The 27,456-nt window shown below is 33.1% G+C and overlaps 1 protein-coding gene across 1 annotated transcript in view; it reads left to right on the top strand.

Annotated features, from left to right (window-relative positions):
• LOC113779238 (putative disease resistance protein RGA1) overlaps window positions 1–26,709 on the top strand; it is a 29,944-nt gene extending 3,235 nt beyond the window's left edge. Inside the window, exon 2 of the mRNA XM_027324769.1 lies at window positions 23,463–26,709. Coding sequence (XP_027180570.1) covers window positions 23,473–26,475 — 3,003 coding nt within the window. The 5' untranslated portion in view covers window positions 23,463–23,472 and the 3' untranslated portion in view covers window positions 26,476–26,709. The remainder of the gene's footprint in view (window positions 1–23,462) is intronic.
• The last annotated feature ends 747 nt before the right edge of the window (window positions 26,710–27,456 follow it).

The raw sequence follows: 27,456 nt of genomic DNA, 5'->3' as shown, positions 1-27,456 counted from the left end.
CACAACAGTAGATTGGAATTAATATGCTCAGACAAAATTCGTTAAAGGAGATTGTTATCAGGGTTTTTAGTTAAATCATTTTTGTTACTCTTCCATCTCTCCCCACACACTTATCACCCCTTACTGTCAGGCAAAAAATTTGAATTCTGAACCTGGAAGTAGTGAAGATTCTAAGAACCCTCCCCTCACCACTAGTAGTCAAACTAGTTAACAACTCAATATTTATCGAAACCATTAAGTGGCAAATTTGACTACTTTATAAGTTAACTTGGGAGGAGCCAAACTTACATTAAAATGAATCTTAGTATTATAGAATGCAAATTGTCTTGATTAGATTCAGTCTTTGGGATGAATTAAAACCAAATTCAAAATTTTCAACACATATTAAATTATTCAAATAAGTCAACTATTAGATACTTAACTGAAATTATTAAAAAGGACATGTATGTTTTATATTTAAAATTAGAGTAGGAAAATAGACATTAAATTGAACCTTAGTGGGAAAGTAAATATTACCATAATGAGATTTAGCTTGGATGGACTATTCATAACTTAATTTCTAAGTTGAGGAACTCAATAAACACTTGTACAAGTTGAAAGACCAAATAAAATCATTGGTAAATGATGAAGGACAATTGGGAATCATTCACCCAAAAATTTTACTCCAGATAAAAATGGTGTTTGAAAGCATTTCCTATAAATAGTAATGTCCATTTTTCCTTGCGAAAACCTCGAGCTTATAAAACCCTGTAAATGAATAAAGGTCATTGCCTTTGTATGTGCTCCTATCTCACTTTAGGCTTTAATGTTGAAACATCCAAAGATTCCATTTTCCTTGGGACTCTATATCGTACACTTTGAACTCTTCCTAAAATTCATTCACCAAGATTGTACCATTTTTTTTTTCATAACATTCTTGATAAGTTGGTTTTGGAATAGGGACAATACTTCATTTAAATCGGTTATTTTAAAATTATCTTCCTTGGCTCATGATTCAAAGACTAAGCTCCATGCATGATCTTCCACGTTATGTATGTATTTTGTTAACACGTTTCTCGAATTTGTAACCATGCATGTCCACCAATTATTCTGAAAACATTTCTTTGATTAATCGATAAGTATTCTTGGTGGTCATTGACTGGCTGCCTAAATCGAATCCGAACAATGTTTTCATGTTATCGTAGAAGATATGTTTTCTTCGTTTACTAGTAACAGAAAAACAGCTTTTGCTTATAACTATATTGCAATTTTTCATTTTCTATAGGGTCTATCAAGTTATAAATCTCTAATAACTTTATTAACATTGATGTAACTTGCTTTAAATGTAATTTTCAGGTCACACGTGATGGAAGCGTTTGTGGGAATTCTCGTAGATACTTTGAATTCCATGATCCAGAAGGAGCTTGGATTGCTTCGTGGCTTTGCAACTGACATGCAAAAGCTTTCAAGCTTGCTCTCCACCACCAAGGCAGTGCTTGAAGATGCAGAGCAGAAGCAATTCACAGACAAGGCGATACAACTCTGGTTTCAGAAGCTCAATGGTGTTGCCTGTGAAATAGATGACGTATTGGATGATTACGCAGCTGAAGCCTCAAGAATCAAGTACAAAAATTCTGGTTGTTTTAGTTTGATGTGTTACCCTGTAGCAGGAAACTTAGTGTTTCGTCACAGGATTGGGACAAGAATGAAGGAGATCCTTGAAAAATTTAATGCAATAGCTGATGAGCGAATAAAGCTTGGTTTGAGTGATCAGAAGCGTGGGAGCTATTTCAATGCAAGCCGTGAGACTGGATCCACGGTAAATGAACCTGAAGTTCTTGGAAGGGACGAGGAAAAAGAGCAGATCGTACGCATCTTGACGAAAGAAAAAGATAGAGTCGATCAAAATGTATCAGTGCTCCCTATAGTGGGTGTTGGAGGCCTTGGAAAGACAACACTTGCCCAATTGGTCTTCAGTGACAAATGCATAACCGAGCATTTTGAGCTAAAACTGTGGGTTTGGGTTTCAGAGGATTTTGATGTGAAGAGGATAATAAAAGTCTTAATTGAGTCTGTAGAAAGGACTTCTATTGGAGACTTAGCCTTGAATATTCTCCAAGGAAAGCTTCAAGAGTTGTTGAGAGGGAAAAGATACTTGATTGTACTGGATGATGTTTGGAATGAGAATCCAGAGGAATGGGAGAAACTGAAATCTGTTCTGGAATGCGGATCAAAAGGTAGTTCAATTGTCACGACAACTCGCATGGAGAAGGTTGCCACAATAATGGGCACATTACAAACTCATTATCTGTCGAGTTTGTCAGAGAATGAGTGTTGGTCACTATTTAGGCAACGGGCATTTGGCCATCAAGAGGCTGAAGAATATCCTAACCTTGTAGTTATCGGAAAAGAGATTGTGAAAAAATGTGGTGGTGTTCCGCTGGCTGCAAAGGCTCTTGGAGGCTTTCTACGATTTAAAAGGGAAGAAAATGAATGGAACTCTGTGAAATGCAGTGAAATTTGGAACTTACCTCAAGATACAACACATATCTTGCCCGCATTGAGATTGAGCTACCTTAATCTTCCGGTAGATTTGAGAGGTTGCTTTGCATATTGTGCAGTATTTCGCAAGGGATCTAAAATTGAAAAAGAGGAGGTAATACATTTGTGGATGGCAAATGGATTGATTTCATCTAATGAAACGATGGAAGTGGAAGATGTTGGTGATGCTGTGGTGACTGAACTACATCATAGATCATTGTTCCAAGCTGTGGACAAAGATGAATTTGGCCATGTTCTCACTTTTAAGATGCATGACCTTGTCCATGATCTGGCTCAATCAGTAATGGAGGCGAAACACGGTGGAACAGAGTCAAATAGACCCATTAGGCATGGTGGCTTTTCATATTACAAGCGCAGGCATTGACCAGTTTTCTTCTTTCTTGTCAAAATGTGGTTCCCTGAGGGCACTCATTGTAAGATCAATGCCGTTGGAGGAAGCAGGGTTTACAGAGTTGCCACCTGCAGTAAGCAAACTGAAACATTTAAGGCATCTAAATCTTTCAGCATCTTTAATTATTGAACTACCCAATTCAATTTGTGGCTTGTGGAATTTGCAAATTTTAAACCTGAATGGTTGTGTCCAACTTCAGAGTTTACCCAAAGGCATGAGATTCCTCAGAAATCTTCGACATCTTTTTCTACAAGACTGCTGGGGTTTGACTCACATGCCAAGTGGAATTGGGAAGTTGACTTGCCTGCGGACGTTGAGTAAGGTCGTCCTAAGTGGCACAAAAGGCTTCCAACTAAATGAGTTGCAAGACCTAAATATGCTTAGAGGAAAGCTAATAATTGAGCACCTTGAGAGAATTAAAGACAAAAAGAATGCAGAAGAAGCTTGTTTAATTAAAAAAGAGAGTCTCCGCGAGTTGTATTTGTGTTGGGATTCCGAAAGAACGCTTCGACAGTACAATGATGAGGAAGTGCTTGAAGCCCTCAAACCCTGCCCCGACCTTCAATTGCTGTGTATAGACGGCTTCAAAGGTTCATCATTTCCATCTTGGATTTCAACTGTAACAAATGTTGGTGTGAACGAAAGTTCAACTGAGTACATATATGGGGCCCAGGAGAGTACTGCTGCAGCCGCTGCAAGGTCCTCATCAATGAAACAACTGGAGTTATTGGACATGCCCAACCTAAAAGGAATGTTAGGAAGAGAAGTCCAAGGTACTCTCGGGGTATTCTCTCAACTTCAATACTTGTCGTTTATGAATTGCCCAACGTTGACATTGCCATTGCCACGTATGCCATCCCTAGAGCAGTTAGACGTCAAGTACTGCCCGAACATGGCATGGGCTTCAATCTCCAATCTCACTAGTCTTCAATGCCTTATAATTGAGTCGATTGAAGGATTGAGTTGTTTTCCAGAAGAGATGCTACAAAATCTTAGTCTTCTTGAATCCCTGGGTATTGGTGACATGAAGGGTCTGCGAGCCTTACCTGAAAGCTTGGCTAGCCTCACGGCTTTGAAGAAATTGACCATCAGGGAATGTCCCGAGCTGGAGTCTCTGCCAGAAGAAGGATTGCGAGGCCTTGCCTCTTTGCAGGAACTCCGTATCGAGAAATGCTATGATTTGGTGAGTCTATCAATGGGGACTAAAGCCCTCAAATCCCTGACTCATCTACACATCAAAGGGTCAAACGCGACAGCTCTGCCAGAGGAAGTCAAACATTTCCCTACACTACAAAAACTGCATCTGATTGGTTTTCGCAATCTAACTTCATTGCCAGACTGGTTTGGAGATCACCTCACTTCTCTTCGACACCTAAATCTAGATGATTGTCCGAAGCTTGAAACACTCCCATCCAGCATTCAAATGATGACAACACTCCAAAGTTTGACTATAGAGGAGTGCTACCTACTGGGTCCACGGTGTGAAAGGGGAGGAGAGGAATGGCACAAAATTAAGCACATCCCGGACCTGAAGATTCTGCATTACAATTAATATATGGGTGTGTCTGCTTATAACATAATTACGTAATAAAGTATTTGTGTACTGTCCTGTAAGTGTGAAGAAGACCAACACTTGTACCTAATTGATACAATGCCTAGTTGATATGAATTCAGTCATTTGCTAGAGCTTGGATTAAATGAAGAAGATATTGGGATTTGATTGTAGTTCTAGTTTTTTTTTTTTCATAATGTTATTACTTTAGACCATCCACATTTGAAAATGTAAGATTAATTATGAAAAATAAATAAATACAAGAAAGTGTAGGGAAGATTAAATAAGAAAAGTACATAAATGTAAGAGCGAGTAATAATTATTATTATGCGTATATACATGATAGGTTAGATGAATTTTAGATGTGTTACCCAATTACTAGGCATGTCAAGCAATTGATTTGGACCGACATAAAATTTTTCAAAGTACATATGGACCTATGCATTGAAGTTGCAAAATTAGAATTCTAAATAGATATGATTGGAAAATTCTCGATGTGGAAGTTGGAAGTTTGGAAATTCAAATCATTGCAATTTTCAGCAGTCGCACCTTCCTCTTCTTAATGAAACTATAAACTGCAAATCAAAGTGCACGTTAGTATTGCATTCTTATGGATGCAAACAATTAGGACCGTGGCGTAAAAGGGGAGGAGCAAATGGTATAAAATAGCGATAGTGTCTTTAAAAAAGTCTTAAAACGCCCATGGCAGAAATGGCAACTATGTCAACAGTCTGTTTTGATCATTCTGGTAGTGACCTAAGTTTCTTCAAGGAAAGATCCAATTATAGGAGACCAGAGTTGCATTAGGGAGAGAGTGATTGGACTTTGCAACATCAGGATTAACTGCTGAAATTTTACAAATGAATCATTGGTCAAAAATCAATAAACCTTGCAGGTCTCAAAAGCAAACATCTTATTAATAAAAAAAAAAAGTATCTTTGCCTTTCAACATTTGGCTCACTAGGAGGGACAAGGAACATAACTTTACAGTTTTAACTATCTGGGCGAAAGGCAAGCAAACAAGTATCTTCATCCTACCAAAACAATAATTGGTGCAAAATGTCACCTAGGAGGCGTTTCAGATGGCTGACCATTCACTGCAGGACTTGAGGGATTACATGAACAGCACCATCACTCATACCAAGAGCAAATTGGCTGGGAAAAGCACTACTGCTGCTGCTACATTTGAAAACTCACGTCAGATCCATAGAAACGCACCACTTAAAGACCAAAAATCCTGTGTAGACGAACAGACCATCACAAGAGTATATTGCACTTGAAATGGAGGCAGAAAGTGCGTCTCATGGATACCACTGCAATAGAATAAACCGTTTAAATCATGACAACAAGGAGGAGAGCACTACAATAGAGCACTGGACAGAGATCACTAGTTAACATGATAATTTTGCATCTACTTTGGAGAGGAGTAAGGAAACTGGCTCAACATTAGGGATTTGATTAAAATAATCTTAAAATGCCTAAGGCAGAAATGGTATTGACCTAAATTTCCTCAGGAAAAGATCGAATAAAAAGGGGCCAGAGTTGAATTAAAGAGTGATAAATTGGACTTTGTAGAAGAGCAGGATAAACCAATAATCTATTGAAATCTATTAGTGGTTGAAAATCAGAAAACCTTGCAGGCCCCTAAAGCAAACAAACAACCAATCAAAATTGTATCCTTTGCATTTTTTAACATTTAGCTCAAACTAGGAAGGGACATGGACCATAACTTTACAGATAACTATCTGGGCAAAACTTGAGCACACAAGATTCTTCATCCTATCAAACCAATAACTGATGCAAAATGTCACCTAGAAGGCGTTTCACATGGCTGACTGTTCAGTACAAAACTTGAGGAATTAGACGATACATTCAAACTAACCCAATTTTGGCCTTTGCATCCAATGGCTCCATCACATGAACTGCAGCATCACTCATACCAAGTGCAAATTGGCTGGGGTCGGACAGATGTGCCATCAGATTTGAAGCTCATGTCAAATCAATAGAGAAATAGATCATTTAAAGGTGGCATATCAGATTCAACAATTTTTTCCGAATCATATGTAATTGCAAGGCATATATAATCAGAATTTCTGCACTATATGAATAATATAAGCATATCCACAAATTACACAACTAAATAGTAAAATTACTATAATTTCCCGTAGAAAATTACCAAGCTATTTTAGTATTTAGTTTCCTAATTTGTTTTGGTAGCTTATTTGTTTAGTTTCCATATTAGATTAGGAAATCTCAAGTTAGTTTCCAAATAAGTTTTGGTTTGCAATTATATTTGTTGTAGGAAACTTTAGAGTCTCTAAATTCTAGCAGTCTAGTAGGTTATTAATAGAAGTGGAGAGTTGAGTTGAGTTGAGAGATTAGACTTGAGAGAAAATCTCATAATTGAGATTTGTGAGTTGTCGTGAGTGAAACGACTTGATATTTGCTACTATTGAGTTTTGAGTGAAATAAATTATTGAGTATTTGTTCTCCTCCTCTTTCCACATATTTTTATAAGGAAAAGAGTCCTAATGGCTCTCCAACTCTTTTCCAGATTAAGTTTTAACCCTCCAACAATTAACGATAAAGGTTTGGCCCTCGATCTAATAAAATAGCATATTCGTGGTCCTTCTGTCAAATCCAGCAGTTAAAATTGACAGGAAGCATCATCTTGTAAGATGCGCGACCAAATATCAAGGGTATTATAGTCTCTTTCCCAAGACAAAGTAAAAATACTTTCACCACTGATTTTCGAGTAAAATTACACAACTAAATATATGAGTAAAATTACTATAATTTCCACATACTATACTACATGAATATCAATTTTATCTCTTCTTATCATAATAAGATATTAACTCAGTAACTTTTGACATCGTTGAGGCTTTATATGTATAAATGTAAAAAACAAATTAGGATAAAAATAGTTCGTTATTTTCTGCATGACTCATGAGATATGTCATAATCGTTCATAAATTTTAGAGTTTATTACAAATGGTAACTGTTGGAGAGCTATAATATTTTAAACTTTTTTACGTGCCTTATGCTATTAGTTATAAAGTATAAGTATTTTAAAATATTTTCAAAATGTACAAAATATTGTAGTTATTTAGGACTAAGTGTAAGAACGTATACTGCAGGTATAATATGAATTTACATTAGGTTTTGACCATTTGTCACGAAACAATTCAGTGTAAGGCCAACACATGATGTGAAGAAAAGAAAACATGGTCATTTACTTTAGGCAAAGTAAAATATTTAAAAAAAATTTCCTATGCCATATTTGAGAAATTTCAACTTACTTAGTCAATAGGTGCAAATGATGCTCTTAGGAGAGAATCATGGAGTGATTGAAGAAAAACATGTATCCTGTGGCGGTGAAATGTTTTGGAAGAGAAGTTATCTTACTCAAGAATAAGAAAAAATCATATGTTCAATAATTTTCAGAGCGATCATATGGTTGTAACTACGAATAAGAAAAAGATATTAAATATAGGGTTTGAAAACAATATTGAGGATAGGACTTGAAAACAGACTAAACTTTCCTACAAAAATACTTAAATCTTATTATTTGAGCCAATTCTTGTTTACAATTATAAGGACAAAAACGACAATAATTTACTGTCCCATTGGCCAATATTTCAACTTTCTCAATCAATTCAAGATTGCAAGATAATGCCACGAATTCTATATCACCCCTAAGACTTCCAAAAATTAGGTTGATACAACTTGTCCTAAAACTTATTTTAACTGTGGATTTCTCATAATTTCATTTTAGTATCTTTATTTTCAACTTAAAATAATCTTGTGAAAAAAAAGCTTAACTGTATAAGCAAAAAAAAAAGAAGCATGGTTATCATCAACCTTCACTTGTTCTACCGGTAAAGTTCACAGTTAGCTTCCAAGTTCCCACTCGTGAACCAAATTTCTAGGATGGAATCTAATTTGGGTCCACATGTTCAAAAGTTTATCACTAGACAGCCTGAAAAGGCATGCAGTAATATTTTCACTCTACTCTATCATGCAATTGCTTGGAAAATTTGTAATCTATAGGTCCACCACATTCAATAATTGTACTACTACACTATTAGGAAAATCACTACTTTCTCCTCAATAAAAGACCATCTTCATTGCCAAAAAGCTTTGCATACACTTATTGTTTCTATATCGGTTCAAATTATCATCTTCCTCCGAATATTGTTTCTTAAACTTTACTTTGAGTAATCAAGCAGCTTCGCGAAATATTGGGAATTTTCCGATATACATCAGATCAGCTATTCCCAGATGTTTCTTTTTTTCTCTCAAGTAAGTGCAGAATTTCATTTTTTTTTTCCTTCAAACTTAAAAGTAAGTTTTTTCTTAAACTTTACTTTGAGTAAGTAGCTTCACGTTATACTAGGAATTTTCCCATATTCATCGGATCAGCTATTCCCAGAGATTTCTTTTTCTCTCTCAAGTAAGAGCTGAATTTTATTTATTTTTCCTTAAACTTAATGTTTTTTTTAACGTAGACTCACCATTATAAAGGGAACTTCTGCAAATCCAACGGATCAGCTTTTGCCAGAGTGTTCATTCTCTCCAAAGTAAGTTCTGTTTTTCTTTTATTTTTTTATTATACACATTTTTGGTTGAAATATATATCTGGCTTCCATGTGTTTTTGACATTTATTCTTCTGCTAGCATATACTTTTATATGTTGCCGAGTAGCTTCCTGTTATTCTTGGTATATCATATTAGTTTGGGTAATTTTTTTTGTACATATGAATCGTTTGGAGTATTATTTTCTTGAAACCGATAAGAAATCACTGAAAATAGTACAGTGCAATATGACTCGTTTACATTATAGAAAAGGGCAATATATACGATCCATATGTCAACTAATTAATGCATCATGAATTAAACTTCTAAACTCTGGATCTATTATGGCTTTTATTCATAAATTTTGATGATCAAGCTAATGCGTCACTTAAATTCATAAATGTATCGATCCATAATCTCTTGCATCATCATTAATTATAGGGTACCAATAAATGAATTATAGGGTGAAAACCACTGTACTCTCTGCAAAAAATTATTCAACACTGACAAATCTTTAGGCATACATACTTTTTTTTTAGGGATAATTTCAGAAACCTCCCCTGAGATTTCTGACATTTACACTTACCTCCCCTGTGATTTGAACAATTACACTGACCTCCCCTGAGGTTACTAATCCTTTACAAATTCAGTCCAAATGATTAAAATATTATTTTAGAGAGTGAAATTAGAATTTTGTACCTGATTTGTCCTTTGTGTCACATGTCCAATGAATGGCAAAGTATTACAAATTAATTAACAATTAATAAACTTTAACGAGCGTAGTTTATAGGCAAATACGTATTGCCTATTTAAAGTACCAGATCTTTACATGTATTTTACTTTCAAACATTTACTTTATCACAAATATTTATTCTCAAATACAGAATTGTATTTACTCTCAAATATTTAATTTTTGTTAAATACAAAACCTACCAGTTTTTCTTCCGTAGAAATATTAATATAACATTTTTTCAATTTTAGTCACAAATATTTATGTATTTAACATAAATTAAATGATTCAGAATAAAATACTCATAAAGAGCTAATACTTTACTCGTGTAATGGATGAAAGCCATAAAAAATTAACATTTTATAGGCCATTTCTTTTTTTTTTAAAAAAATTTAATTTATATTAAATAGATAACCTATCGATTTTCTTTTTGCAAGAATATTATTGTAACACCTTTTAATTTTTAATTACAAATATTGATATATTTATTATAAATTAAATATTTAAAAATAAAATACTTGTAAAGAGCTGGTACTTTAAATAAGTTATGCATATTTACCTATAAACTACACTCCTTACTTAAATCAATAAATTACACTCCTTAACTTAAATCAATAAACTATACTCCTTACTTTAAATAGTGTAGTTTATAGGCAAATACGCATATCCTATTTAAAGTATCAGCTCTTTATAGATATTTTATTTTCAAATATTTAATTTATGATAAATATATTAACATTTGTAATTAAAAATTAAAAAGTGTTACAGTAATATTCTTGCAAAAAAAATCAGTAGGTTATCTATTTAATATAAATTAAATATTTTTTAAAAAATAAATGGCCTCATAAAATATTAATTTTTTATGACTTTTATCCATTACATGAGTAAAGTATTGGCTCTTTATGGATATTTTATCCTGAATCATTTAATTTATGTTAAATACATAAATATTTATAACTAAAATTAAAAAAGTGTTATATTAATATTTCTACGGAAGAAAAACTGGTAGGTTTTGTGTTTAACAAAAATTAAATATTTGAGAGTAAATACAAATCTGTATTTGAGAATAAATATTCGTAATAAAGTAAATATTTGAAAGTAAAATACCCGTAAAAAGTTGATATTTTAAATATGTAATACGTATTTGCATATAAACTACGCTTCTTAAAGTTTATTAATTGTTAATTAATTTGTAACACTTTATCATTCATTGGACATGTAACACAAAGCACAAATCAGGTACAAAATTCTAATTTCACTCTCTAAAATAATATTTTAATTATTTGGACTGAATTTGTATAGGATTAGTAACCTCAGGGGAGGTCAGTGTAATTGTTTAAACCACAGGGGAGGTAAGTGTAAATGTCAGAAACCTCAGGGGAGGTTTCTGAAATTATCCCTTTTGTTTAGGCATAGATACTTGTTACTACAGCTGCCATAAATATTCTATTTTACTTGCTTTTTGTTAAATGTGCTTTTTCAATACTTAAATTTTTCCTTATAATATTACTAAGGCTTTGTCAATTTTGCTAATCCTCTATATAAAGTTGCACAGTTTTGGTCAAAAAAAAAAAAAAAATCAAGCACTATTGGCTTCTTTGTTTTTTACACTTTTCCTTTCAACGTAATGCTGTTTTTTGAGATTTCAAGTTTTACGTTCCTACCATAGTAATTTTTAGAGTTAGTATGCTAATTTGTTTTAGACACTCAAATTTTATTGTGTGGTTTTTTTTAAAGAAATACTAAGCAAGTTTTAGAATAAATTCCTCTTGTCCGTTATGGATGTATAGATGAATAATCTATCTTTTGGAAGGGAATGGTTGGAGTAGGAAACTCTAGGTTGACATGCTTTCTAATATCATCATATTTTTGCTAACCCCCCCTCTCTCTCTCTCTCTTTTCAAAAAAGACAAAAAAAATAATTGTGGAGTCACACACTTTTTTTTTTTGCTGAAATTTAAGCACTGAAAAGAAATATATGAATTTCTGAATTTTAATTCTAAACCCTTTTTTTTAAATTACAAAAGTCTTTATTTGCGAACAGCTCTAATGCGCATGACGGGGTCTGTGATCTATCTAAACTCAAGGCCCCCCTCGCCAATCTTGGTAAATCCAACTATGATGTATACATGACAATATCCTCAGACTTGCCCCCACCTTGGCTAAAGCATCTGCCACCTAATTTGCCTCGTGAGAACAATGCCCCACTGTCCATTTCAAGCCTTGCCAATAACGTATCTAGCTCCGACCGAATTAACCACGGACACCTATGGTTTAGTTAGCAGGATGTTTACTAACACAATTATATTGAGTGTGGAGTCACACTCAATAAATGAAGGGACATAAACAAAAGAAATTGTGGTGATTTGATTGCACCAGTTAGGAATTCTCTACAAACCAGACTAACCAAAATTAATTAGTGGGTTCGGCATAGAATTTTGCAGAGTTAGGAATACAAAAATTATTTTGCTGTGGGATTTAGAATACGTGTACGGTTGAACATTTTGTGCACCTTTGCGTGCTTTCCTTTTCTTTCTTTTTCCAAATATAAGTCCTAATTTTCTTTCAAAATTTTTTTTAAAATATTCTGAAATGATACAAGCCTACTATAAGTTCAAATTAAGTTGGAAGCAACCCTAGAAGAAAGCCATAGTGATAACTTCCTGATTGGATGCAGAGTTCAAAAGAATATAATGTATATAATTGAAGCAATGCAGCATACCACTAAATAGATACTAGAGTAGGAAATTCTTTAAAGATGTTCTAAGAATTTAGCCTAATTAATATAGGAAGGGAAACTATAGATTCTTAGTGTTCTTCTTTAGTTTCTAAAATAAATGGTTAAAAAAAATCTAAGACCAAATAATTTCCTTCAATCCAAGATTTTATTTTCAAGAAAATTGTGGAAATTGTTTTTCAAGCAAAAGTATATTCGTAAACTAAAATTTCAATTCTGTTATTACCAAAATACCCTCAATAATCATGAAAAGTCACTACTACTTTTGGAAGTATAACAAAGTCATCAAAATCTATGGTGATTGTACAACCGAAATAATCATAAAAGCTAAAAACAAGTTTATATTTATTTTATATCCTTAAAAATTTATTCACTTTTATGTATGGATTGTTCAATTTATCATACTTTAAGTAGGTAATACTAACTTTTTTGTTTAAAAGTTTAATTTTTTATTATTTTCGTTTATGTGAACATTGGGGATTGGGCTCATACTATTTTCATTTTTTGTTTATATATTTACAGTTTACTATTATTGCCTTTTCTTTTTAAAAATAAAATTGATTTAATCTCTGTTTTCTTTCTTGAAGTTTAAAAATACGGCATACTAGATATTTTTAGCAAATTTAGATTAAGAATCTAATATTGGACTTATTTGACTAATTTGATAAATGAAATAATATTAGTGTAAATAAATTAAAATAATAAAAAGCTCCTTAAAATAATGAGATTTGTAGTACCCCTGTTTTTGAAATTTTGGCAATTGTATTTATTTTTAGTATTGTGTTATTTATCCATTTTATTTGACTTAAGGTCTAATAAATTGAATAAAACATATACAAAAGTGAACATTGATCTAATGAAAAAAGTTTCAAGAGTATAAACTAAATATTAACTATTTTAACTCTTTTTAGTTGATATTTTTCTACAATTGATATGATAAAGAAGATGTAAATCTTTTAGCAATGAAAGGAAATGATTATTAGTTATAGATAAGTTCATGAATAAAAGGATAATAATGTCATTACACTATTTTTTTTTTATTTTTAACTTTGACTAGTTGTCATGGGAGGTGTCAAATGTTATATTTTGGAGATTAAAGGAGTAGATGTGACTACCCCCTTAGTTCAAAGTGCCAAAGTGTTATTAAACCTAGTATGAACAAATATTTAACTAGAAAGCCTTGATCTATCATCGAACAACTGTAGCACTATTTTCAACTTGGTGAATAAGAAATTTCACCGATTCATTACTATTTACCCTTGAATTTTTAACTCGCTAAATTCCATTTTGGACTCTCTTAAGTTATAGACTCACTCTCACCTTAGTCATTGAAATTTAGTTTTGAATACTTTACCCCTATTAATATAAAATCCACCCTTCTCTCACTACTCTATCCCTAAAATATGAAATTTATCTACTCCATTTTTTTCATTATTAATGTCATGCTTCTACTTTTTTTGTTATCCCAAAATAAGAGTCTTGTTGCAAATGTCAAACAACTTTCAATGCTACATTTCTTTTATACCCTTGACTAATAATGACAAGATTCCATTAATTAATAATAAATAATTGCTATGACCCACCATAACACATGCACAATTTCACAAGTTCCATGACCTTTTGTTTTTAGTTTGGTAATTTTCGTGTTCAAACAATGGTTAAGACTAGAAGAATATGAAAAGTGCATGTCTCGATTCTTGGGGCAAAGGAAGTAGTTTTAATTCCTAAATTTTAAGCATCACTTGCTTACTACTCCCTCCCTTTTTTTATAACTGACGTTTAAGAAATTTGCTCTTAAGTACTTTTATCTGTCGTTTTACTATCCCCATGCAGCATTAATTATTTTTTCACAATTTTATCCTTTTATCTCTCTTTTCCAATACAGGGCTCTTAATTACTACTCCTAGTTAGTTTGCATTGCTTTTGGCCTAGTAAAACAGCACCATTTAGTACTCTAGTGAGAGAAAATATGGGTGAATTGGACAATTAATGAGGGTACAAAAGGAAAGTAGTGTATAGATTTAAACAATGAAAAACTTTTCTTAATTGGTGTGCAAAACCTTAAACGTCAGTTATAAAAAAAGGGAGGGAGTATTTTGTTAATTTTGATATTTTCGTGGAATGGATTTCTTATTTTAGAAAGTAAAATATCCAAAACCAAATTGAGTGGAATGCATCTACCGTCTAAGGGTTCAAAGTAAAATTTACTTTTAAGTATCTTGTAGTCATGTACTTTCTTTAAGTCAACAAGTTCAATTATAGTACTACAATACGGCCAGGAAACTCAAGCAATTTCACTCTACTTTTCTTTCTTCAATAACAAATAGTGACCCCTTACCTGCTTTGTCCGTTACAAACTTGAAATGGGCCGTCTCCACTGCAAAAAGTGCTTTGTACATTACCCGTGTTTCTTTGTACATAATTATTTTGAATGCTATATTTCATGAAAGAAATGAGAAGGGTAAAATATTTAATTATTTAAACTTGATGAAGGTAATGTTATTTGGTTATCTTTTCGGCAGATTTTAAGATTCCTTTTGGTCATATTCTCAAATTAAATTCACCATTGGATGGTGAAACAGTAATTGTTTTAGACTCTTAGATTGTAATATTTTCAATCATTTTAAAATGTGAACCACTGTCATTTCTTAACAACTAAAATTGTAGGAATAATTGTCTGATGGGACCATACATAGAATTTTCCTATCTCTTCAGATTTTGATTAATTTTAGTCTATCTTTTACCAGATTTTTTCTGGGTTTTGCAACCATTTGTTTTTTTTTTTTGGGGATTAATATGCCAGGTAACCGATGGCTGTCTAATATGAGAACCTTTTTTATTTATTTTTTTATCATAAGGTTTTAAACATTTCATTTCTGTATTTGATGACATCGAGCTTTTTCTACGTTTACTTTGTAGAAATTTTGTACCCCTAAAGCTTGTTAGCCATAAGGCATGTATTTCGAGTGACCCATCCATTAACAATTTTTTTTTTTAAAATGATGGATCCAACGGTTACTTTGTAATTTGAGTTAACCATTTTGTGACATTAGCGGCATAGTTTCCTTAAACAAAGACTGAAGATTGAGAAATTCATAAATAGAGGTGACAATTTGTCCCAAGCCCCAATGGGTTACCCATGCCCATGGGGACTTTGGGCGGGATGAGTACTAGAATTTGATATTGGATTTAAAATGGGACAAATCTCAATTGTACCCATTAATTGATGAAAAATTTTGGGAAATACTTGGGTACCCATTGGGCTCAAATAGTAAGGTTCCGTTTGGATTAGCTGTTTTTGGAGGGTGTTTTTGAAATATTTTATTGTAGCAGTGTATATGAAAAATTTTTACTATAATTTTTTTTGAAATATTTGATATACTAATATGGATGGGATGTTTTTTGAGTTATTGTATATTACTGTAACATTGTATTTGAAAAACTTATTTTTTGAAAAAATAGTCAATCCAAACGGAGTCTAGATTCAAAAATTATCTTTAATAATTTTTATAGTCATATCAGCGAATATAATCTAGTAGTCTTTTTAGTCATTATCCACAAGAATTTCAAGCATTTCAATCAGTTTAGACCTGTCATCCTTGGACAATGATGAGGATAAATATTCAACACTCTAAGTACCTTGGCCATCTTGATATATGTTGGAATATGGCTGTATATTTATCTTTTCCTTTATTTGTTAATCCAATTTTTGGTGCAAATCCTAAGTATAAAGCACTTGCATGTTTATTTAATAAAACTAAAAGAAATTTAATAAATCAAAAATATTAAAATTATATAAAAAATAAAAAAATGAATTAAAGGGAAAAAATGTAAAAAATAGATTTGGGTATTGGGCGGGATCAATCTAAACCCATTCCAAAGTGATCCCACTCAAATTAGTCTCAAAACACATATGGGTAAGGTTGGGCCCAAACCTATATGACTCGGTTCCATCTCAAAACCAAGCAAATCCCGTCCATCCCGCTCATTTTACCTCCTCTATTTATAAACTAAATATAAGGGCTAATAGATTTGTTCAATGAATAGAGGAAAGCAAAATAATGAAAGAATAATGATGAGCTAGTGTCGCAGAATTAATTACTTTTTCTATATCTAAATCCACTTCGCCAAAAAAAATTTTGCTGCAGCAACTGGATGAAGATATACAAAGACCAATATTAATCCTACACCTTGAAACCTCAACTCGCAATTCTAATGCATATGTGTCAGTTGTGCATGAGCATCATTAGCCGGTTAAAGGCTTTGCGGGTGATTGCTTGTGGTGAGGGATTTTTCATTTCTTTTATAAATATTTATGAATGTACACATTTATTATATCCTTTTACTTCCATAAAGGACCTAACCGCCAAATATGACCGAAGGACTAGAAACATGAAATCAAGGCATGATGATTAAATAAATTTAGGAGGACAAAATCCAACTAATTAATGTCTTAGAACTCCCTCGTGAATCCAACTTCTCTGGAAAGGGCAAAAAATTCTCTGAAGAAGAATTTATTTTGTTTTGTAGGAAAGAATAGGAGAATCTCTTAAGCAAAACATGTTTCCTATAATGGTCGAAAGCTATGGAGAAGAAGAAGTTATATCATTCTGAAACTAAGATGGTTAGATATTTCACAAAATTGAAAAGAATTACCTACCATAGAATAATTGTTAGAGGGGGTTTTGAATATTTTTTTTATACGAAACGTCTTAACGTTATCAAATGAATCAATTTTTACTCACACTTAGGTTGAAAAAGAAAGAAAAGAATCCAGGGTTGTGTGGGCCAAAATTTGGACCTAATGATTCCAAGTTAAGATTGTAGGAGAATGTCACAAATCCTTTGCTTGTAACTTTTGAGATTTCTTCCTTCAAAAACAAAAAAAAAAACTTGTGAGACTTCTAAGAGTTAGCTTGATTTTACGTAATGTTCAATACTTGTGCACTACACAACCTGGAAAGTAAATGCAAGAACTTAGCTTTGCTTTCTTATCAATATAAGTAGTGATTCCTTACCTATTACTAGTACTTTCTCCTGTATACTGGACCACCAGCATTGCAAAAGGTTTCGCCAATATAAATTAGCTTCTTTCTTTGGTTCAATTCATCTAAATATTTTCTTTTGCTTAAATTCAGAGTTTTCAGAACGTAGCTTTACAATATACAAGGAATTTCTACATATTTTTCGCATCTGTTGTCGCCTCTCGGGATTATTCATTCCCTCTCAAGTAAGTGCTCAACTGCTTTTAACTAGTTGATCAAATAATTGTTTGGTTGCAGTATAGCTTCTACTGTTTTTTTTTTTGGGAACATTTCTTCAGCTAATTCCAGCTTTTCTTGTTTTATTATGCATATATTTTGCACTTTGCGCTTTGATCATGACGGGTGTCAAATTCATCTCTGGCTTTATCTGATGGTTCAGTAGCCTGCAGTGAGGCATAAGACGTACTTCGAGTAATACTTCCATTAACAATTTTTTTTTTTTAAAATTGTTGAGTGCAAAAAGAAAGTTCCATATTCTTAATTTAGGTCTGCACTGATTTTGAAATTTCGGAGAAGAGAAAATCCATTTAAGTTGTTTGCTACATGATGTCGCCTTTGTCACCAAAAAGATGGTTTGTACACTAATTTTTGGAGATGTGTCTTAAAAACTAGGGAATGGCTTCAATTTGTTCCTCAACTTTTACCAGTGATTTTTCTATTTGATCTCTTAGCTTTTAAAATTGTCTATCAGGTCCCCTAACTTATAAATTTGTTTCCAAATTGTTCATATGATTCCCTCCAAGCCAAATCGAAGCGTGGTAACGTTCATTTGATTTCAGGTATATTTTCTTTCTCAAAGCTTGAAAATAAAGTATAACCATATTGAATAGTTTTTTGGTTAAGTATTTTATGGTTGACCAGGTTGAGTAACAAAAAAATAACACTATTCTTGTAAAAATTTACATAAGGTAAAAAAATTACTCTCTAGTACATCACAAGCTTAGCATTACCTTATGCTTATAAATTTTGCTACCTTTGTTTTTTGTTATTAGTATGCCATCATCATTATTATTCTATTAAAGCCTGATAAACCTAAACTAGTAAATCTAAAAGTAACATTAATCTAACAAGAATAATGAAAACTAGCAATGTTTTTAAACTCGGACCGGTCAGTGAACCGGAGAGGTGGCCGGTTCGCGGTTCAACCGGTCCGACCGGTCCAACCGGCCGGTTCAAAGGTTCACTGTTTTTTTTTTTTTTTTTTTTTTTTTTTTTTTTTTTTTTAGTGTTAAGTACTAAGCAGGTTTCATTCTACACTTGAACTTTACCAACATAACTTAATTTAAGTTATGATAATAATAAATTTTCTAAAAGTTATACATAAAACATGGAATGATAAATATAATTAAAATATCATAATTCACCACAAGTTTTCATAAATTCATTATAAACATAAATAGATACAATCCAAATGTTCACCAATTATCACAAATAAAAACACAAAAAATAAATTAATTAAATATTGAAATTCTTTTACAACCCTTAAAAAAATCCATAAAAGAGTTCAAGTTAAGACAAACTATTTGAATAGCAAACTTTTATCAGTGGCATGATAAGCAACCACACCACCTTCACAATTTCATCAACTTAAGCTGAAAAAGTTAAAATTTTATTATAAAAATATAAATCTAATTGCTCAAACTAAAAAAAAACTAAAAATTTTGAAAAACAAATATACAGTTAAACACATAAAAATTAATTGCTACTAAAACATTACTAATTAACATGTTATATTAAATTCAATGATCCTATACCATTAATTATTTTAAATTCAATTATCAATAGTTTCGATTATGTGCAACTACCATATTTTTGACCACCCAATTGTTTTAATTTGTAATTCCTACCCAATTCCTACACGGATGTGCACTTACTTTTGCCAAAATTTCATCCTTATTAACGAATAAAAATAAAACAAAAATGAGGGAACATATGAAATTGAGGGGAAAAGAAGAAAATGCAAAAAAATCTACTAAAGATAATAATATAGAAAAAAACCTTGAAAAGAAAAAAATTAAACTTACTAAAATGTTGGAAAACAAGAAAATTTGAAATTTTCAACTTGTTTACAATCTGCTAAAGATAATAACCAGATAATAATGGTGAAGACTTGAGAAAATCTTGTTGTGGATATTTGGGTTAAAAATGGTTAAGAAGAAAAAATTGAAAAAAAAAAAAATAAGAGAAGAACTTGATGTTTTAATATATTTTTTAGTCAAGTAGAATTTTCAACAAACTTAAGTACAGTCTAGCGGTAAGATTGTCATATTTAAACTTGGAGACCCAGGTTCAAATCTTAGCTACACCATTCTTGATATTTTGTTGAAAAATTTAAAAAACCGCCGGTTCACGGTTCTTAACGGTTCGCACGGTTCGTCCGGTTCGTCCGGGTTTCAACGGTTCTCCATGAACTTCCAGCTTTAGCATTAGACCGGGCCGGTGACATGGCCGGTTCGCGGTCCAACCGGTCGAACCGGCCGGTCCGGTCCGGTTCTGAAAACATTGAAAACTAGTACAGAAATAAACTAAAAGAATTTTCTTTTAGCAATTTAACATTTTTTTAAGTCAATACTACAGAAAAGATGATAAAATGTGAAAACAAAATATTGTAAAACGATTAAAGTAAACAAAAATTCCTATATCTTTCTTCATCTTCTTCTTAATTTGTTCGCTTCTTTTTAAGGTACCTTTTTTTGCTACATCTGTCATTTGAATCCAAATAAATCGATTAGCCCCACAATAGAATAATAATATTTATAACAATATACTACACAAATCAATAAAGGTAGTGAATAAAAATCAATAAAATTAGTGATTCCTTACCTACTATTGTTACTTTCTCCTGTATATTCCACCATAACTGCAAAAGTTTTTGCTATTATTAATTTGCTTCTTTCTTTGGTTGAAATTATTATTTTTGTCGAAATCTTCATCTCTTCTACTTGTTAATTTGCTTGTTTCTTTTGCGGAAATTATCATCTTCGTCCTAATATTCTCTTTTGCTTAAATTCAAAATTTTGAGTACATAGCTTTCCAACATACAGGGAGTTTCAATACATTTATCAGAGCTGTTGCCAGAGTATTTAAACTTTCTGGAGTAAGTTCTCATGCTCTTTTAACTTTTATATCAAATAAAATTTTGGTTGAAATATAGCTTCCACTATTTTGTTCTCCAAATATCTTCTGCTAATATTTCCTTTGTCGTCAAATAAATTTTTGGGCTGGAATTTTGCTTCCACTTTTTCTTGTATAGTTATGCATATAGTTTCCGCTTTGCTCTTTGATCTTGACAGATATTGAATTCGTCTCTGGCTTAGTTCTATGAGTTTATAGCTTCTAGTTACGCATAAAGTAATATTTTGGGTGGCATGTCCAACGAAAATATTTTTTAAGTTATTAAGTGTAAAAAGAAAGTTCCATATCCCTAATTTAGGTGTGTATTGATTTTTAAATTTCTCAAAAAAAAAGAAAACATTTAATTTGTTTGCTGCATGATGTTCCCTTTGTTGCCAAAAAAATTACAACTTCTCTAAAAAACTAGGTATCAGGCTTCAATAATCTCTCAACTTTCAGCCATAATTTTGTTGAATCTATCAAGTCCTTCAACTTATAAATTTGGTTTTAAATGGTCGCTCCAAATCAAATCCAATTTTGGTAATATTCATTTTGCTCTTAAGGTTTGATTTTTATTTTGCTTATCATTGTCTAAAATCAACTATTTCATTGTTGGATAAATAACAACTATGCAAATTTTGAATTTAAAATCCAACTTTTGCATATGTGTCATTAATCTAACAATGATAGTTCATGCATTGTCAATGTATATAAAATTAATCCTTTACTTTACTTTATGATACTTAATAGTTTAAGTATTTAATAACCAAATAATTTGACTAACAAAAAAATAATTTGAGTGTGTTTAAATAGGAGATTATTTGAAATAATATATGGAAAAAAATTGCTATAGCACTTTTTGAGAAGTGATGCATGTGAAATATAAAAGTAGTTTAAAAAGTAAAAAATTAATTGAAAATTGTATTTGTGATACAAGCAAAATATTATTTGAAATAATTTTGTTTTCCAAACACACTCACAATATTTCTAACGATTTACATATACTAAAAAAATTGAAAAATTACTCTTCAACACATGAGAAGTTAGCATCGCCTTATGTTACAAATTTTGCTAACTTATTTAGTCCTGTTACAATGTCATCATCATTATTTTTCTGCTTAAATTCTAATAAACCTAAAATAATCTAAAAAGAAACATTAATCCAACAAGAATAAGAAAAGATTATATACAAAATAAATAATAGAGATTTATTTAACTATTTAATGTTTTTGTATAGTTGTTATTGTAGAAAAGAACATAACGTTTAACAATGAAAAGATTACAAAAAAGATACACATAAATAAAAATCCCAATATCTTGTTTTGATTTTTTTTTTCTTCTTCTTCTTTGTGTGCTTCTTTTTTAAGTACGATAATTTGTGTGCTTCTTGGCTAAACATGTCATTAGAATCTAAATATATCATTAGCCCCAAATTAGAACGATAATTTGCATAACAGTAGCTTGGAATTAATATGCTCAGACAAAATTTGTTAAAGGAGATTGTTATCAGTTTTTTTAGTTAAACTAGTTTTTTTTTTCTTTTGGTTAACTCTTCCATCCCTCTCCACACCCTTTCCACCCCCAGCTGCTAGGTACAAAATTTGAATTCTAAATAAGGTTGTGGTTAGGATTCTAAGAACCCTCCCTCGCCGCTAGTAACCAAACTAGTCAACAACTCAATATTTATGGAAACCATTAAAATGGCAAATTTGACTACTTTATAAGTTAACTTGGGAGGAGCCAAACTTACATTAAAATGAATCTTAGTCTAATAGAGTGAAAATTGTCTTGATTAGATTCAGTTTTTGGGATGAATTAAAACCAAATTCAGAATTTTCAACACATATTAAATTATTCAAATAAGTCAACTATTAGATACTTAACTGAAACTATTAAAAAGGACAGATATGTTTTATATTTAAAATTAGAGTAGGAAAATAGACATTAAATTGAACCTCAGTGGGAAAGTAAATATTACCATAATGAGATTTAGCTTGGATGGACTATTCATAACTTAATTTATAAGTTGAGGAACTCAATAAACACTTATACAAGTTGAAAGACTAGATAAAATCATTGGTAAAAGTTGAGGGACAATTGGAAGTCATTTACCCAAAAAATTTTACTCGAGATAAAAATGGTGTTTGAAAGCATTTCCTACAAATAGTAATGTCCATTTTTCCTTGTGAAAACCTCGGGCTTATAAAACCCTGTAAATGAATAAAGGTCATCGCCTTTGTGTGTGCTCCTATCTCACTTTAGGCTTTAGGGTTGAAACATCCAAAGATTCCATTTTCCTGGGACTCTATATCGTATGCTTTGAACTCTTCCTAAAATTCATTCACCAGGATTGTCCCAATTTTTTTTTCATAACATTCTTGATAATTTGGTTTTGGAATAGGGACAATACTTCATTTAAATCGGTTTTTTTAAATTATCTTCCATGGCTCATGATTCAAAGATCTTCCACCTTATGTATGTATTTTGTTAACATGTTCCTCGAGTTTGTAACCATGCATGTCCACCAATTATTCTGAAAATATTTCTTTGATTAATCGATAAGTATTCTTGGTGGTCATTGACTGGCTGCCTAAAATGAATCCGAACAATGTTTTCATGTTAATGTAGAAGATATGTTTTCTTCGTTTCCTAGTAACAGAAACTTTTGCTTATAATTATGATCCAATTTTTCATTTTCTATTGGGTCTATCAAGTTATAAATCTCTAATAACTTTATTAACATTGATTTAACTTTCTTGAACTGTGAGTTTCAGGTCACACGTGATGGAAGCATTTGTGGGAATTCTCGTCGATACTTTGAATTCCATGATCCAGAAGGAGAGTGGATTGCTTTGTGGTGTTGCAACTGACATGGAAAAGATTGCACGCTTGCTCTCCACCATCAAGGCAGTCCTTGAAGATGCTGAGCAGAAGCAATTCACAGACAAGGCAATACAACTCTGGTTTCAGGAGCTCAATGGTGTTGCCTATGAAATCGATGATGTATTGGATGATTACGCAGCTGAAGCCTCAAGAGTCAAGTACAAAAATTCTGGTTGTTTTAGTTTGATGTGTTACCCTATAGCAGGAAACTTAGTGTTTCGTCACAGGATTGGGACAAGGATGAAGGAGATCCTTGAAAAATTTAATGCAATAGCTGATGAGCGGATAAAGCTTGGTTTGATTGATCAGAAGCGTGGGAGCAACCACTTTCAGGTTGATTCTACTGGAACACGTGAGACTGGTTCCTTGCTAAAGGAACCTGATCTAGTCCTTGGAAGGGACGAGGCGAAAGACGAGATTGTGAAAATATTGGTGAATCAAGTCAGAGATAATCAAAATGTATCAGTGCTCCCTATAGTGGGTGTTGGAGGCCTTGGAAAGACAACACTTGCCCAATTGGTGCTTAATGATGAGCGCATAGCCAAGCATTTTGAGCCAAAACTCTGGGTTTGGGTCTCAGAGGATTTCAATGTGAAGAGGATTATAAAAGCCTTAATTAATTCAATACGAGGGACTCCTGTTGAAGAATTAGAATTGGATCCTCTGCAAAGAAAACTTCAAGGGTTGTTGAGAGGGAAAAGATACCTGGTTGTACTGGATGATGTCTGGAATGAGAATCTAGAGGAATGGGAGAAACTGAAATCTGTTCTGGAATGCGGATCAAGAGGTAGTTCAATCATCATGACAACTCGCATGGAGAAGGTTGCCACAATAATGGGCACATTAAAAACATATTATCTGTCGAGTTTGTCAGAGAATCAGTGTTGGTCACTGTTTAGGCAACGGGCATTTGGCCGTCAAGAGGCTGAAGAATATCCTAACCTTGTAGTTATCGGAAAAGAGATTGTGAAAAAATGTGGTGGTGTTCCTCTGGCTGCAAAGGCTCTTGGAGGCTTTCTACGATTTAAAAGGCAAGAAAATGAATGGAACTCCGTGAAATGCAGTGAAATTTGGAACTTACCTCAAGATACAACACATATCTTGCCCGCGTTGAGATTGAGCTATCTTAATCTTCCGATAGAGTTGAGAGGTTGCTTTGCATATTGTGCAGCATTTCCCAAGGGCTATGAATTTGAAATAGAAGAGGTAATACATTTGTGGATGGCAAATGGATTGCTTTCATCTAATGAAACAATGGAAGTGGAAGATGTTGGTGTTGCTGTGCTGACTGATCTATATTATAGATCACTATTCCAAGCAGTAAAGGAAGATGAATTTGGCAATGCCCTCACTTTTAAGATGCATGACCTTGTCCATGATTTGGCTCGATCAGTAATGGAGGCAAAACACGGTGGAACAGAGTCAAATAGAACCATGATATTAGGTATGCCAGATGATCAGCTAACAGTGGCTTTTCCTATTACAATCACAGGCATTGACCAATGCTTTTCTTTCTTGTCAAAATGTGGCTCCCTGAGGGCTCTCAAGGTAATGTCATACAATAAGCAGCTTTTACATGCAATAAGCAAACTGAAACATTTAAGGCATCTAGATCTTTCAAGATCTTTAATTGTTGAACTACCCAATTCAATTTGTGACTTGTGGAATTTGCAAATTTTAAACCTAAATGATTGTCTCATTCTTTGGAGTCTACCCAAGGGCATGAGATTCCTTAGAAATCTTCGACATCTTTGTCTACATGGGTGTTGGAGTTTGACTCACATGCCAAGTGGAATTGGGAAGCTGACTTGCCTACGGACGTTAAGTATGGTCGTCCCGAGTGGCAAAAAAGGCTTCCGACTAAGTGAGTTGCGAGACTTAAATATGCTTAGAGGAGGGCTAACAATTATGCACCTTGAGAGGATTGAAGACAAAAAGGATGCAGAAGAAGCTTGCTTAATTAAAAAACAGAGTCTCCACGGGTTGAATTTGTATTGGGATTCCGAAAGAACGATTCAACGGTACAATGATAAGGAAGTGCTCGAAGCCCTCAAACCCCGGCCCAACCTTCAACTACTACGTGTCCTAGGCTTCAACGGTTCATCATTTCCATCTTGGATTTCAACTGTAACAGAAGTTGTTGTGCACGAGAGTGCAGCGGAGTACATAGTTGGGGTCCAAGAGAGTATTGCCGCTGCTGCTGCAATGTCCCCATCGTTGAAACAGCTGGAGTTAGAGAACATGCCCAACCTAAAAGGAATGTTAGGAAGAGAAGTCCAAGGTACTCCAGGGGTATTCTCTCAACTTCAATCCTTGTCCTTTAAGGATTGCCCAATGTTGACATTGCCACTGCCACGTATGCTGTCCCTAAAGGAGTTATGCGTCGACCGTTGCCCGAACATGGCATGGGCTTCAATCTCCAATCTCACGGCTTTGAAGGAATTGACCATCAAGCACTCTCCCGAGCTGAATTCTCTGCCAGAAGAAGGATTGCGAGGCCTTGCTTCTTTGCAGGAAATCCATTTGGTCCGATGCTATAATTTGGTGAGTCTCTCAATGGGGACTAAAGCCCTCAAATCCCTGACTCGTCTATGCATCAATGGGTCACACGCGACAGCTCTGCCAGAGGAAGTCAAACATTTGCCTGCACTACAAAAACTGGAGCTGCAGAGTTTTTCCAATCTAACTTCATTGCCAGATTGGTTTGGAGACCACCTCACTTCTCTTCAAGACCTGACACTAAAATATTGTCCGCTTGAAACACTTCCATCCAGCATTCAAAAGATGACGACACTCCAACATTTGACTATATTTCGCTGCTACCGACTGGGACGACAGTGTAAAAGGGGAGGAGAGGAATGGCACAAAATTAAGCACATCCCGGACCTGAAAATTGAAAATTGAGTAATACAATTATATATGAGTGGGTCTGCATATTCATGTATTACGTAATAAACTATTTGTGTACTATCCTGTAAGTGTGGAGAAGACCAACACTAGTACTCAATTTATACCATACCCAGTTGATATGATTTGCTAGAGGTTGGATTAAATGAAAAAGATACTGAGATTTGACGGCAGTTTTCACAAATGAGTTCTGTTGCATGTATTAGTTCTCTTTTTGATTGATTGTTCAAGTGCGTTGTAGTTACTTGACATGATGTTATTAAGCACAAACTGTATTTCCTTTTTGGCATGTGTTTTTTTTCTTTTTGAATGTATTATTCTTCTTCTTGTTGAGTGATTATTCTTGATCTATGTGAGACCCTTTGGGTTATCATTGGCTTATAAGATGCAACATATCTGGGCGTTTTTTTAGTGCTTATGGTTTGACTTTGACTTTCAATGATTTTTCTGGGACATTCATTGCGTATGCTACTTACCATGGTTTTGGCATACCAAAATTGCACATGTTGATTTGTGTACAACATTTTGCTATCCTCCTACCTGACTTAGTCAAGGATCCCTTTCTGGTGAAACATTCTCTACTCCCAAGACTTGGTATCTGTTGATTGATCTGGCATTACTGGGAGAATAGTTCTCAGGATTCTGATTTGGACTAGGAAATGGTGATTAACTGCCTTTTGAAAGAAAGATGTTTGATAGGAGTATATAACTGAAAGGAGTATCAAGATGATTGTTTTACTTCTCCAGAAAGATATTTGGTTTTATGTTTTTTCATTGCAATTTGAATGTAGACCGGTAGACACCGTGATACCGTCAGTTCAGTTTCAGAACGCACCAGAGCATAAATGATTTAGTAAATCCAAGAATATCTGAAGTTTCATGGTGTGCTTTTCAGAACAGAAGCCTTTGACTCTGTATATATCAAGGAGCGAGGAGAGTTTTGATTTATTTTGTCCTTTGTTTCTCTTGGTCTGGGTT

Source organism: Coffea eugenioides, chromosome 8, assembly GCF_003713205.1.
Source record: "Coffea eugenioides isolate CCC68of chromosome 8, Ceug_1.0, whole genome shotgun sequence".
NCBI lineage: Eukaryota > Viridiplantae > Streptophyta > Magnoliopsida > Gentianales > Rubiaceae > Coffea > Coffea eugenioides.
The sequence above is the reverse complement of the archived record's forward strand: the minus strand, read 5'-3'. Positions and strand labels throughout refer to the sequence as shown.